Source organism: Aotus nancymaae, unplaced genomic scaffold (genome assembly GCF_030222135.1).
Source record: "Aotus nancymaae isolate 86718 unplaced genomic scaffold, 86718_ANA_hifiasm-v0.15.2.pri h1tg000098l, whole genome shotgun sequence".
In the NCBI taxonomy this organism is placed as follows: domain Eukaryota; kingdom Metazoa; phylum Chordata; class Mammalia; order Primates; family Aotidae; genus Aotus; species Aotus nancymaae.
This window is the reverse complement of record NW_026988513.1, coordinates 1918703-1933740: the sequence shown is the minus strand read 5'-3', so window position 1 is coordinate 1933740 and position 15038 is coordinate 1918703. Positions and strand designations below refer to the sequence as shown.

General features: G+C 37.0%; 1 protein-coding gene across 3 annotated transcripts in view; it reads right to left on the bottom strand.

The window, feature by feature from the left end:
* Positions 1 to 15038, bottom strand: part of EXOC2 (exocyst complex component 2) — a 212306-nt gene that overhangs the window by 88340 nt on the left and 108928 nt on the right. For all 3 annotated transcript variants that reach the window (XM_021676162.2, XM_021676163.2, XM_064370040.1), the window contains exons 12-13: positions 7676 to 7801; positions 3277 to 3401 (exon numbers count right to left, since the gene is read on the bottom strand). In XM_021676162.2, coding sequence (XP_021531837.2) covers positions 3277 to 3401; positions 7676 to 7801 — 251 coding nt within the window. The remainder of the gene's footprint in view (positions 1 to 3276; positions 3402 to 7675; positions 7802 to 15038) is intronic.

Here is a 15038-nt window from a genome sequence, read left to right as displayed (position 1 = left end):
ATCCAGGACTTTTCTCCAAATGTATGAAAAGTAGAGGGGAGGGGGTTACTAGTAGGGCAGACCCCTGTCAGTTGTTACTTACTGTTTTAATTTAATAAAGAGTTAATTATCTCCAACACAATGGATTATGTAAAGTTTACCCTGTTTTTAAAAGAAATCTAATTTTGGAATGTGTGATGCATTTTAATTATATACTATGGAGTTATGTAACTTTTTAAAATGCTGACTTAATATTTAACAATTATTTGAATGTTTTAAAGATTTTTATCTAAAAATACACTATATTTAAAATATATCTAAAGGTGAGATCTTAACCTACTATTAACCATTTCGTTAACTAGAAACCTTAACTCTTTCCTGCACACACAGACCAAAACTACTTTGTGGTGAGAGTAACGGCTGGATTTCACTGTTTTGATTCACATTTGTTACTTCACATGGCCTTCACTGGTTTGAAGAACTGACTATTTTTTAAACTGTTGGAAACTTCATCTAAATTTTTAACGGATGGGCTCTTAATACGAGATAGTTTTGTAACAAGAAAAATAAGAAAATTCAAGTAAATTGTGTTTAAAAAGTATCCAGCTTTCTTGCATGAGATTAAATGCTATCAAAAGCCCCAGAACTCTTCCCAGTATTAATTGAATCCAGCGTCTGGATTTCACTGCAGACAGGCAAAGGGAGCATGCACCCCTAGCTCCTTTGCTCCTTCCTACAGCCCTACGCTTTCCTCTAGCTCTTCAGAAGAGGGCACATGGTTTCAAAACATGCCCAAATCTGCAGAGAAAATTACATGTAATTAATAATTATTGCTATAAGCTTTTAAGTTTATAAACATAAATAGGTAGAAATATCATAGGCATATCCAATTCAGCACAATCAATTAAGAGTCATTTCTTCATTTCAACACTAATGTTCATGAGTTCTGAAGCAGATCATTTATTTTTCATCTATAACCAAATATTTCATTTATGTGTTTGGTATATAATTATGTATAATCTGTAAGAAAGCAAAACATACTCGCTGTTCACTAAAATATCCTAGAACAAAAATTCTTTGGAATTTTATATCTCGAAAAGATTCTACGGAAGACTCCTGTCCATGTGTGGTGGGCCACCTGTGGGAACTGATGCAAATGAGGGACATTTCATTCCACTTGGCTGGAAACAAACACTGTGGTTTAAAACCCATGTCCTGAAAGACTAATTCTTTAGATGAGTTGATTCATCTTGACATTATTTGATTCTATTCCAGCAGTTCATCAGTCTACTGTTTTCTAATGTTACAAATTTTGTTCACTGAACACCTATTGAGTGCCAGGCCGATGAGATTTCAAATAGTGGAAATACTGGAATAAATTTCATTCCAAATAATAAGAGGAAACTCTTACTTATCTGTCAGACATTATTATAAGCACTTAACTTATACTAACTCATTGAATTCTCAAACCAGTCCTATAAAAGTAGGTGCACAGAAGTAATCTGCCTAAGGCCACAGCTAGTAAGTGATAGGCATTGGATGTTTCCATTATGCTCCTAGTGTTCTGTGAGAAAACCTATGAATGCTGCCTGTGCAAAGGCATGACAGGGAAGCATCTCATCTTTCCTGCCCACACGAACAATTTGGTTTAGGAACAGATCAGACACGGAGAGGAAGCTGGTGCCCACAGTGCCACTACTGTCATTGTGTAGAGGGCAAGGACCCAATGCTTGTCCTCAGCATTGTTCATGCTGAGATTCACAGAGACACAAACTGATGGTGACACGAACAAAAGCAGAGTATTGGAAAAACTTATCAGGACAAAACTGAAATGAAAGTATTATCTTCCTAAGCCAGCAATAAGCAACTCTCACGTGCACAGACCTGTGAAACCTGACATTTGTTTTATGGAAGAACTTCTGTATATAGCTAACTTTTCAATAGAGTTCATGCTCAACTAACAAAGAAAAGAAAGTTAAGTATTGCTTTAATATTTCAATGTTAACTTTATAGAATCCACAAAGTAACTGAATACTGAAATTAAAGGTAAAAATGCATTGGTAAGTCCTGCTTACAAGACTGGTTTTCCTGCACTAAGAAGTTTGTGTTCTTGCATTACACATTCCTGTTTTTGGTAAATTTCATGGATCAGAAAATCAATCATTCATATAAACAAGGCTGCAGGAATCTAGTGGGTTTACAACAGAGGTAGTAGGCACTTGGAGTTCAAATATACAAAGAAAAAAGTTCCAGAGCACATCTCTATTTCCCTAATATCGGCATGAATTTATGTCTATGGTCAAATCAGACTCCAAAGACACCCAAGGCGCTCTGACACTTAACCACTTTCTGCCAAGGAGGAGAGGTCTTAAACCACAAAGGCTGCGCCTTTGTGCAAAAAACCAAAAAATGGTTTTAGCCTTTGTCCATGTCCACTTTGTGTGCTGCCAAGTCAAAAAGAAGCAGAAAGGAGCCTTTACCCTCAGAAGACACCTATCTCCCCTAGAGCTCTTGGCGTAGAGAGCTCTCCTGCAGACACACAAAACAGAACTGACTTCTGAGTCTTCCAGGTAGGGTGCCCTGGGCAACCCAGGACAAATGGCATTGGAATCTATATCTAGGAGCTGGAGGCCTTTCATGGCACACTTGAGGTGAGGTTAGAAAGTAACGAACGAGGCTGGCTTCCATGTGCCACACACAACAGTAAGAGTCATTCCTTTATGTTCATGCATTCTACGCTACAATCATATCATGATGAAGACACTAAGCATCAATAAATGTGTGACTACAGAAGCTGGACGACAGGCTTATAAAAACTTCCGTAGGCTGATAATAATGGGGCTAGATTGCAGAATCTTTAAATTCTTTCCAAAGGAAACTGCATATTCTATGGATTACTTTGTTCTGGGTGCAGGCTGCTGAGGTGTTATCCTTGTTTCATCAGTCCACCACACATCCCCCAGAATTTGGCCTGACTGGCATTATCTCAATTTGGAGTCCTTGAAAATAGTTCAAGCTTTCTTTTTTCTTTAATTCCCTATCTCATTTAATCCCTACAACTACTTGTTAAGATAGATGCTCAGACTATTCTCCTTTTGCACATGAGGAAAAGTGACTAGTTCGAGGTCATATAGCTACTAAGTGAGAGGGCTTTATAACACTTTAACCTTAAACTATGACGACGGTTATAGATATTGGGCCTCTACATTTAAAAAAAAAATCACTTAAATCTAACATTTTTAAGACCAGAAATGCACAGTGACTCAGCTCCACCTCTAGTTGAGTCCATATACACACCTCACTGAAGAGGCTTCCATTAACGTAGGAGATCCAGAGCTTCCAGAAGTTAGGCAGCTGGCTTAAGACAAGCTTGGTTAATTTTTCAACAAAGGCCACCCTGTGGGGAGTTTTATATCTCCACGCTAAGAGGGAAAAGAAGAAAATACCATGATTATACTTTTGAATCAAGAATATATCTTTGAGCATATTGCTATCCCCTCCGTGCACCTCCCAAAACTCAAACATGCATCAGCAATTGCCTGAGTCTGTGTGGAAGCTCCTGGCTCACTTAGCTGACATCGGCAATGGTACGCTCAGTCAGACACCCCCACTTTTCTCCTTGCCAGAGGGCAAGGAAGAGCCCCCACCCCATCACAGCTGACCAGCAGGCCAGGGCGAGGGACCAGGTGGCCACACCTCAGCACTGGGAGGGCTACCTAGAGGAAGTGGCTTAGACTTGTCAGCCTTGTCCTCTGACAGCATATGTTTCTTTCAAAAGTCATGCCTTCCAACAGCAAAGGTAGGCAAAGGCAAGGGCTGCCCTACAGCCAGTCGTGAAATTCCAGCTACTATCAGCCTGTGAGAAATACTGTCATACATCCTAAGAGGTGAGAAAGCTGGAAGGTATCCAGTTGTCATAAGGAAACATTCAAGCGCAATCACATACTAAATAACCCTGCCTATAATACAGAAATTTAAGAAAAAAATAGAAATGCTGAAACCTCTTTGGTTATACATTATTTAACACAGTTACTGCAGTTAACTGGGAAATAAGGGCTTAGACTTCTTGTAAGAAGAATAGGTCCATGGGAATAAAGCAAGTGCAGAGATTCAGGACACCATCTTCTCTGTCCCGCCTCTTTTTTTTTTTTTACCCCTGGGGCCATGCCTTCGCCCTGTTCCCTCCTGCCTGCCTCCTGCCCCGCACTCCCCTAGGTGGCTGCAGCAGGGGCACTGCAGAGTCCACCCTGCCCAGGCCACAGCACAGCCATGCTGCGGATCAGGCTCTAACTCCAACTCAGCAACTTTAGGAGCAGGTCGGCCTCCCGTAAGAACTTTCACTCCCTCCGCCAGGCAGACCGCTAGCTTCCTTTCCAAATACTCCCAGGCAAAAGGATTTGCTGTTGTTATTCCAGTGAAGGCAGGGCAAATTTTATAAATTGTATTAATAAAATTTAAAATAATTTTATTAATAAACGATTTAACAATTTAAATAGTAATCTGACCAGGTAATGCACGGTTAGAAAATGACATGTGAAAGGTACACAGTGAACAGTCTACCTCTGCCCTGCCACTCCCATGAGCCTAGGTCCCAGCCGGAAGAAACCACTGTCACTAGTTTCTCGTGGCTCTTCCTGAAATACTTTTTAAATATACAAGCAAATATAAATGTGTTTTCCCTTCCAACTGTTCTTTACATATTTTTGGTTTTTACACAAATGAGAGCATACCAAACACACTCTTTAGAAGCTTGACTTTTTCCATTTAGCAGTGGATCCTGGAGTTCTTCCATATTCAAACATAAGGTGCTTCCCCTTTTACTCACCACAGTTACATGGCCTTTCATATTTTGGATGTATCGTAATTTAACAAGTTCCCTTCCGATGGACAAGACTATCTTTGGTCTTTCGCAATTAAAATTAATGTTTCAACCAGTAACTGTGTACCTATATCATTTAGCACATGCTCAAGTGTAAGCACAGAATAAACTTCCAAAACAAGAACTGCTGGGACAAAGACCACACGTACTTGTAGCTTTGATAGATTTATGGGACTGCCCTCTAACGAGGTTACTGACACTAGTTCCACCATTACATGTGCAAATAGTGGCCTCATCAATCAACTAATATAAAACCCAAAACAAAATGATCAACACCAAGCGTTTTTGCCAACCTCATATCTCACTGTAGTGTTATGCTACCTCTCTTTTTCTTACTGTGAGGTTAGTGTCTATTCACACGCGTATGAACCACTGAGATTTTCTCTATGTAGCCTGTAGAGCCTCTTTATTTATTAGGCATATTAGTCCTTTGTCTATGCTAGACGTCGCAGAAAAAGTTTTAAATTCATTTTCACAGGTGTGAAAGGAATGGTTCTTAAGGTCACATTGTAAACTTTGATTTGTTCATTCAGTCAACATTCATTGAGGATCAACCATGTGCTTATCATGCAGCTCCACATGATCAAAACTCACTCAGAATGCTGAACAAGGCAGACTCTGCCTTTACAGCTTAGAATCTAACAGAACAGTCAATTAACCAGGTGAATACATCATGACGATATTCTGAGGTTAGTGGGTTTCATCTGGAGACAGCAGTTACAGACTCTTCTTTCCAACAGTAATTGATAACGCCTGTTTTCCAGATGGCAGGGCGCAGGCCACGGCCAGCTGTGTCAAGGGTCCATAGACAAGGTGAAAAACAGGACAAGAAAATCTAAAAATGGAAGCACTGAAAGTTTGCCTTTGACTGATTCAGATGTTTTGTCCCCAGCAAATCTCATGTTGAAATGTGATCCCCAATGCTGGAGCAGGGTTATGGGGGCAGGTCCCTCATGAATGGCTTGGTGTCCTCCTTGCAATAATGAGTGAGTTCTTGCTCTATTAGTTCACACAAGATCCAGCTGTTTCACCCATTTCCCGTTTGCCCCAAGAACACTGTTGTCCCTAATCCTAATGGAACACCATACACGTTTCTATTACATTAGGATTAGAGACGAGTTCTATTTAGAAATAATTCCGAGAACAGTTTTTTTGTTGTTTGTTTTTTTGAGTAGGAATCTCACTCTGTCACCAGGCTGGAGTGCAGTGGCGTGATCTTGGCTCACTCCGGGTTCAAGAGATTCTCCTGCCTCAGCCTCCCAAGTAGCTGGGACTACAGATGCATGCCAGCACGCCCAGCTAATTTTTTGTATTTTTAGTAGACACAGGGTTTTGCCATGTTGGCCAGGATAGTCTTGATCTCTTGACCTTGTGATCCGCCTGCCTTGGCCTCCCAAAGTGTTGGAATTACAGGCTTGAGCCACTGTACCTGGCCCCAAGAACAGATTTTATACTTTGTTTTCACGCTGAAAATCAGTGAGATTTGCTTCAGCCTCAAAGAGCATGTTTATGGAAAATTAAGTGAGTGCTGGCAGTGAGCTGCACTCTTTTTCCCTAAATGGAAAATGGGTTAAAAGAACCTGGTATCGCCATCCTCTCCCTTACTCCCTCTCTCCTGCCATGTAACACTCTGGCTCCCCTTTTGCCTTCTGCCATGATTGGAAGCTTCTTGAGCCTTCTAGAAGCAGGTGCCAGCACCATGCTCCCTGTACAGCCTGCAGAACTGTGAGCCAATAAACCTCTTTTCTTTATAAGTTACTCAGCCTCAGTGTTCCTTTATAGCAACACACACAGACTAACACAGCTTTATATGGCAGCAAATGGATTCTGACACAGTATCTTTCTCAGAATAATGTTTCAAAAGATCTCCACTCCTCTGTGCAATTACACTGAACATTATATAATGTTAGATGCCACCCCACAGAGTGTAGGAGCAAATGGTTCTCATATAACACTGTTCACTCTAACATTTGGTGAGCGGGGAAAGGAGTGGGAACAGGACAAGAAGGAGTAGCGGCCGTATGGAAGCCCTTCCTTTAGCGCAGATGAACCGTCTGATTTTAAGGTGCTCTTCTGATGAACATTCATTTATAATAATAAAACCTTAGAAAAATTACGTGCTTCAATACTTGTGAGAAAAACGTAAAACATTTTGGAACTTAGAGATATCTGAATTTAATATAAGGTAAGGTATTTCCATTACTCTATTTAAGTTTCTTAAATCTGTTACTGATATCACAAACGGCTCATGACTAGTGGCATCTAATTTGGTGCATGAAAGCATGATAGTCGATCATATCGTATCTCAAATAGGGAAACAGTTACAGAAAGTTCAGAAATGCAATATACTTAAAATTTTAGATGCTTCATCTTAGGAAAAAGTATTAGTAATTATTTTATGTTTAATTAACAACCAATCCCTCTTTCCAAACTAAAGTTAAATTTCATCAAAAAAGATACGCTGATAGAAATTACTTTGTTGCAAATTCCATCTTAATGAAGTTCTCATAGAATTTTTTTCTGTGGCACTTTTAAAAAATTCAACCACAGAAAAAGTAAAAGCAGACTTGAAGTAAATATGTTGAATAAACACTGACCTGCACCCAATGACTTAATTAAAAATCAAATGGCATTTCTTTAAATGTCATATATATTTTAATTATTAAATTACTGGGTAGTTACTGTTACAAGCAAAAGAGATGATGGCTGATAATACTTAGAAACAATACAAATTGGGGAATTTTCCAAGAGAAGAATGTTTGAAATTACAGAGGTACAAATTTAAAAGACCCGGTGGCAGTGGAGGGAGGTACTTACTGTCGTCTCGACCAGACTGAAAGCTGCTGCCTCTCTTCAGGGACGCTGTCTGACCGAGATGGCCCAACACAGAGGGACGGGTATCATTATCGAGATCTAACATGGGACTGTGCAGGCCTGGGCTACCTGGGAAAGAAAGCAGAGATTTCCATATGCTCTACATGCTCTTGCTTAGTTGATCTAATGGACTGCTCCTCCGAGGCTACTTCTTGCTCAATTGCTATACTCTTAAATATAAAACAAAAACTATATTCTCTCAATAGACTTTAAAAGTCATTCCCAGCTCAGCAAAACTGTGGGATGGTGGGAAGATGATACTATAAATGCAAAAATTAGCAAGAAAAATCATATTTTGCCAAACAACTTTTGGCACTAGAAAAAGTCATGGAATTTGAACTCTTCTGTTTCTTTAAATGCAGCCAACTTACACATTTTTGCAGCATAAATCTTCTCTGACTTCTCCCTTAATACCACACTTTACATTTTTAATTCCCAAAACCCACCATTTGTTTCTTGGACACGTGGGATTTCACCCCCTATTGCCATTCTTGATGCCAAGTCACCTAGTGTTGGTCCTTTTCACCTCACACTTCATATTCCAGAAGTCAGAACATTCCACTACTGTTAAGAAATTGTCTTTATTGTCTCACACTCAAATACTGCTTTTTTAATTCTCTTCTCAGAAGTTTTCCAGAAAACCCGCAGGATAAAGTCCATCTCAATGTTTTCCAGCCCAAATTATCTTGAGAATTAGGAAACAATTTCTCTAAAACAGACTGCAAAAGCCATTAGGAATAGAATTCCATGTTGCCACACAAGTTAGCAAGACATTGGCGTGAAGTGGTAAAATTTGCTTGTTAGTCTATAAACACCACTCTAAGCTCTTTAGCTGAGTATTAAAAGACCTTCAAAATAAACTGAATTCAATGTGCATTTACAGAGTATTTATAGCACTGTGCATAGGACACTTAAACATTCTCCCTACAAAAAGGCACCTTACATTTTCCTGTCTTCTTTGTTATACTCTCCACCTGAAGGCCTCATTCATTATTTCTCTTCATCCATTTAAACCCACATCCTGAAGATGCAACTTGAAATAAAGCTGTTTTACAAAGCCACCTCTTACTCTTATCTACCTAAAGTGCTATCTATCTTTTCTGCCCTCTGACAGCAGTGAGAATGTATATAATTTAATTGACTTCACATTCTACTGTCTGTAGTTTACTAACAGCTACGTATTGCCCATCTCCACCAAAGACTGCTATTTTCTCAGGGATAAGAACTAAATATATCCCCATATTCCCCACAGTCACTGAACCTTCCACAAATAACTCCCGCCCACATGTAGTAAGTGACTGACACTAAAAAATACATTTTTTATTTTATAACTTAATAAAATATTAAAAGCCTATGGATTTGTTTTCAGGTGCTAAAACATGTTTATAAATTAGAGTAATATGTTGGTGCCTCTGATAATGCAAGCTATTCAGTAATACTTAACAAGTATTTATTGAGCACCTTCCACATGCAAAAAATTGCAGGCCTTGGGGATAAAGTGATGAATAATTTCTAAGGCCCTGCTCTCAAGGTGTTTACATTCTGGTGATGGAAGCAGAAAATAAACCAATAGATAAATAAACAATAAAAATATAGTAAAAAAAAAAAAAAGCGCTAAGCAGAGGAGGTAAAGAGAGATTGTGTGGTGAGAGAAGGCTGATCTCAGGGCCCTCCCATCGCATGCCGCTGGACGTGACACACTATCATCTATCTCCCTGCATCCCCACACATTCTACCTGGTCGGTCTTATAGAATTGGAAATTAAATCATTTGAACAAATTTCTTAGTGCAGTACAAATTCTTTTGAAGACTTACAATGTTTTGGCCACTGTGCATGCTGTGCATACATTTGTACCTTGGAATATATTACAGCTAAGATGAGAAGGCTTACATAATCCACTATGTTACAAGAAATATGTGATACAGAGCAAAAAAATACAGTGAAGAATTTTTTTTCTAATTGACTTTTTTCATATAAAATACATTTGTGTGTCAAAGTTTTAGTGATTTATGACATTTTCCTTTCAAGTTTATACAGCTGTCACTTCTATCAATTGTGGAATTTAGGAAATAAATACCAAAATATGAATTTTCTAACATACTTTAAAGAAGAAAATAAAGGGGCCCAAACTTAGCAACACATTAAAAATACATATACAAATTTATAATTTATATTGAAATGTACATTTTAAAAGTATAATAAGAGAATGCTTTAAAATGTTAAATTTCACTTACTCTTGAAGGTTTCAGGCCTATGAATTTATGATTAAGAAGAAAAACGCTTCCTAGTTTCCTGAAAATACACTATATACCATTCCCGCAAATAATACAATTATTTCAGAAAAAGTTTTCTCCCCAAAACTGGTATTTTTATAACTTTAAATTAATATTAAACCATTTTGACATCTTGACTTTTGTAATGGTTTAAAGATTGACTTATCTTTTCCTTTAATAACAGAAACTGTATTAATATGCTTTTGTTCTATTAGAAACCACATCATCACTTTTCTATATCAGGAAAAGAAAGGTAAACATGAGCTAATTTTCTAATTGGTACCCTGGCATTACCAGAAGTAAACACAGCAGCAGGGAGCTAGAACAGCACATGCCAGTCAGGACTAATCAGCATCTGGAATACATTTGGAAGGTGTGTTTTTGTTGAGTGACCAGAAGGTAGCGCTTCATAGCTGCACATGCTGGGTGCATACGCCCTGCAAGCTAAACAGTGGGTACAGGCTTAGAAATGTATCTCTCTCCCTAACACTTGTACTTTTCCTACTGTAAAAAAATCATCTTAGCATGAGTTGTTTTATAGAGAATTAGAAAGCTTATGCTTTGAAAAGTAATATAAACATTTTAAATATCAGTTGTCACAAATTATTTATGACCAAGTGTCAAAAAAAAAAAAAAAAAAACCTTGAGAATTCTGACACTCCTTTTAAATTACATGACTTAATATTTCTAACTCGCAAAATTATTACAAGTATGAACTGGTTTCATAAGTAAGCATTTCTATAAAAAAGAAGAAAAAAACAGTTTCTACAAAATATAAAATCAGCAAAAGGCTTTAAATATTTCACGTATCAGCCTATTTTGTCTTGTTTCACCTTACAATATTTTAGCAATATCTCATTAAGAAAACTATGGACATTACATAAAGCATATGTTGGCCGGGTGCAGTTTTTAACATCCCATAACAATATAAAATTGTGTTTAACTCTGTTCTTTTTAAACTAATGCTGCATTCATATGAGTTTTGAGAGGTTACTTGTTTTTCTGGCAGTACATTTTCTCTAGAAATGAACTTTTCCTAGAATTTTTTTTTTCTGGTTGAAAATTTTTAAAAAGCCTTTTGTCAAGTAGGAAGTGCTTACCTTTAGCTCTCATAAAAGGTTTTCATTTGGGCCAATACTAACGAATTGTTCCCTTATTTGAAATTGAGGCAGGGACTAATTTTATTAAGACTTTTCATGGTCATGCAGTTGGTATGGGGTTCTGTGGCAGCTCACGGAGCCACTGACCTATCCTGTAAAATATACCTGTAAAAACTAGGGCTTTATACTATGCAATTTTAAAAGTCTTTTTAGCTATACAATTCTGACTCTATGATTCAAAGTTTAAATTAGAAACTTTAAATCACCACTGAGAATACCACAGAAAAGACACTTACTCTGATCACTATTCCTACAATTTAGGAGATTGATCAGTGGTGGTGTCATTTTAAAGGTATAAAGTTTGCCTCTACACATAGAGCAAATGTGGAAATTATGTCTTAAAATGGAAATTACATCACAAAAATATTAAACACAATAAAAAAGTAACAGTGAAAACTATATCAGAATTTTATGATATTTGTTATGGACTTCAGCCTGGCTATTTTAAAGATAGTAAGCCCATTAATAAACACACTCAAATGAATAAGTGCTTGTAAAATCAAAAGCATTTGGTTGTAATCTCTAAAAGTTACCTGAGGAATAACCATAGATTACTCTGAATACAAAATTGCAAACAGGCACATGACCCTATAGCATGAGAAATCATGACTGTAGTATTTCTGTATTTCTAATTATAAAATTCTATGTAATGTTTGTAGGAAAAAATGATATAAAATAAAATTCTGGAAATAAATATTTTTAGCATCTAGTTATATCTTTTAACTTCCCCACACTAGTATCTGAGTTATCATTCTGTCAATATATCAAAGGAAAGATACATGTTATCACGAATCCTTGGAAGAAGTATCCTGGGGAAAAAAAAAATCCTTTAATCACTTAACATTAAAAAAAAGACACAACTAAGTTTTTAACTACTGGAAGTCAAAAGTTAGTATTTTATTTTTCCAGTTAAATAAAGCTTCTATAACATATGCTTGCAACACCCTCAAAATTCTTTTTACAATTCTAAGTATGCGGATATGTTTAACAAATCATAAGCAAACATAAAATTAGAAAAAAATACCTTTGGAAATTTTATTTCAACAAGAGAAAAACAAACTTCTGAAAATTTGTTTTCAGAAGTTACAGAAATTATTTTCTTCTGAACACTAATGAAACAATCCTAGTAACTTCACTAGAAGTGTAGAAATAATCAAAAATTTAAAATTTATTATTTTTCTAAAAGAAAATAAACAATCTTTGACAATTTGCCATGAACGAATTGAAACATCTGATATTTTTTTCCAACAACTGTGAAATTTCTACTATACAAAAACTTCAGCTTCATCTTGAACTATCGGTCTGGAAAAATCTTCCAGACAGCTAAAAAAACTTAAAGGTTTATATTAAAACTCTAAATCCTACAACACTTCAAAAAACTGATAAGGACTTTAAGAAGACTCTATAGAAAATGCTTATTATACCTAGAATTCTGTACGACTTCCAGGAAACCTTATCAGTCAAATCCTTTCCACTCAAAGCTGTGCAAGTCTTTCTGATTTTAAATAGTATTTTTTTTTTTAACAGACTCTATACGACATAAAGGGCAGAAGAGACCCTTCTTAAGGGAAGCCTGCAGATGCAGAGCCAGGTGAGTAAGATTACTGTGTTTTCTCATCCTTCATGCCTCCTATATCAAGTTTTCTCACAGTCTACAATAGTGTGGTGAACACTGATCTGCAGCCTCAGACTCTCAGAAGGGTGGCCGACTTCCTCACCGCCCTTAAACACCTTTGAACACATTTTCCTGCGCACAGCGGGCCCTTGTCCTGCACAGCAGCCCGACCACCCACTGTTGCTTGTTGACCAAACACAGGCCGGGAGCCTCCACAGACACAGGCAGGATGGGATTCCTTTCAAGCACACCACACACAAGAATTTCCATGCCAAAGCTGGGGGTGGGGGTGGGGTGGGCGTATCAAGGTACAGTTAAAAATTCCTCACAAATTAAATCTGTGTCTACAGATAAAAATGCTTTTTGCTCTTCTGACTGTACATGTATACATATACATATATATGTATATATATAACATTTTAAAAGTTCTGACGGGGCATTTCCTTAAAGAGAATCATTTAATCGAAATTAAACAAAGGGAGGCATAGTTAAGAAGCCCCTATTAACTCACTCACTGAGGACTGTCCTTCACAGGCTCCAGGCAGCATTTTGGATGCGTATTTCAATATCATTCAAAGCCAGAGTTCAAAAAAGGAAATGTAAATTCAAAGCAAAACTATAGGTATAAACTTTGAAGAAGTATTTATTATCTACTATTGGCTAGTTATGCAAGAACCATACATTTGTAATAAGTAAGCTGGAAAAGTGAATAACCAAAACGAAATGTACGATTTTATTAAAGTCCTATGTCTTTTAGCAGTTTCATATAGATTTATAAGCAGAAAAATGCTTAGAACATATAAAGAAGTCACAAACGACAGAATACAGAATAAAAATGCTTAACAATAATCAATATTTTTAAATTACCAAGTAAAGTTAGTATTCAATGTGTGTCTGACATCATCAAAATTTTTTTTCTATGAAGGACGGGGACTAGACATGAAATGACTTCCGGCTGCCAGAAGTCTTCTTCCAGATGCACAGTAAGCCAGGGCAGTAGAAAAGAACCAGCTGCTACAATCACAAATTGAAAAGGTCCTTTTCACATAGCCTTTTTGGCCTGTCTGATCCAAAAAAGACAGATTATTCATTGTAAGGTGACTAGAATCTATTACAAAATAGAAGAAACAAGAAAAGAGACCTTAATCCAACTTTTTCCTGTGATATTCAACAGCTGTTCCTGTACTACACGGAGATCTACGAATGAGTGCTATGCTATTCCAAAAGAAATCAAATTCTCAAGTTCGCAGTTCAAAGAAAAAAACTGCTTAATAATTACCAGTATTAATTATTAGCCTTAATTTTAATTTGGAGGATAAAATTGCTTTCAAAATAGATTTTAAATCAAATCATCATGTAAAACAATGATGTAAAAACTTGCTGATCTGCATGCTGGTGGTTTATACTATTCACAAATAACAGTAACAGTTTCTAATGATACACATTTCAAGTCTAAGTTGATATGATAAATATCACCTGGGTTTTTTTCTTTTTCTGAAAAAGTGACAAAAGGGGAAGGCAAATCTGACCACTGCCTTGCTGGAGGGAAGGTAATTTTGACTGCAATCATAAACTGGCACTCTTCTTCCACTTCCCTCTCCTGAATCTACTTTCTCACTCTTACATATTTATACACATACATAAATCTATATATGTATATATATACACATTATACATAGTATAGCTTCTAAATCTTAAAGCAAGTAAATAAAACTCCACTAAGTATTTCATCTTCTAAAGACAATTCTGAAAAGCCTCTGTCATCACAGCATGCAAACGAACAAGTGCGCAGCAGAAGCCTCCCAGGCGGTCAGCCCGCCGGCAGCTGTACACAGGTCACAAAGGCACCACCCAAGTGCTCAGCTGCAGGGAGGGAAGATGGGAATCCGACTAGCATCTCATATCTTACTTGCTGCAGCTACGCCTTTCCTTTTTTTCTTTTTAAACCAACCTCTCTCATCTTGGGTTCCTGCTGTGATAAATGTTCAGGAGAGAAACAATATTTACAATCTCTAGAAAATTTACTCCATAAAAGTTTACTGATGTACATATTCATATGACAACTTTAAAGTTAAAATTATAATTTTATTAAAAGATTTAGCATATACACAACAATAAACTTATAGTGACTTTTTAACCATGGAAATACTTGTATGGTTCCATAGAAAACTCAATGACTCTGCTAATAATGGTTTCCTAATGGAGGTTGTAATTTAATCTAGCATACAGGCAGTCTACCTAACCCTGTATTATGGTA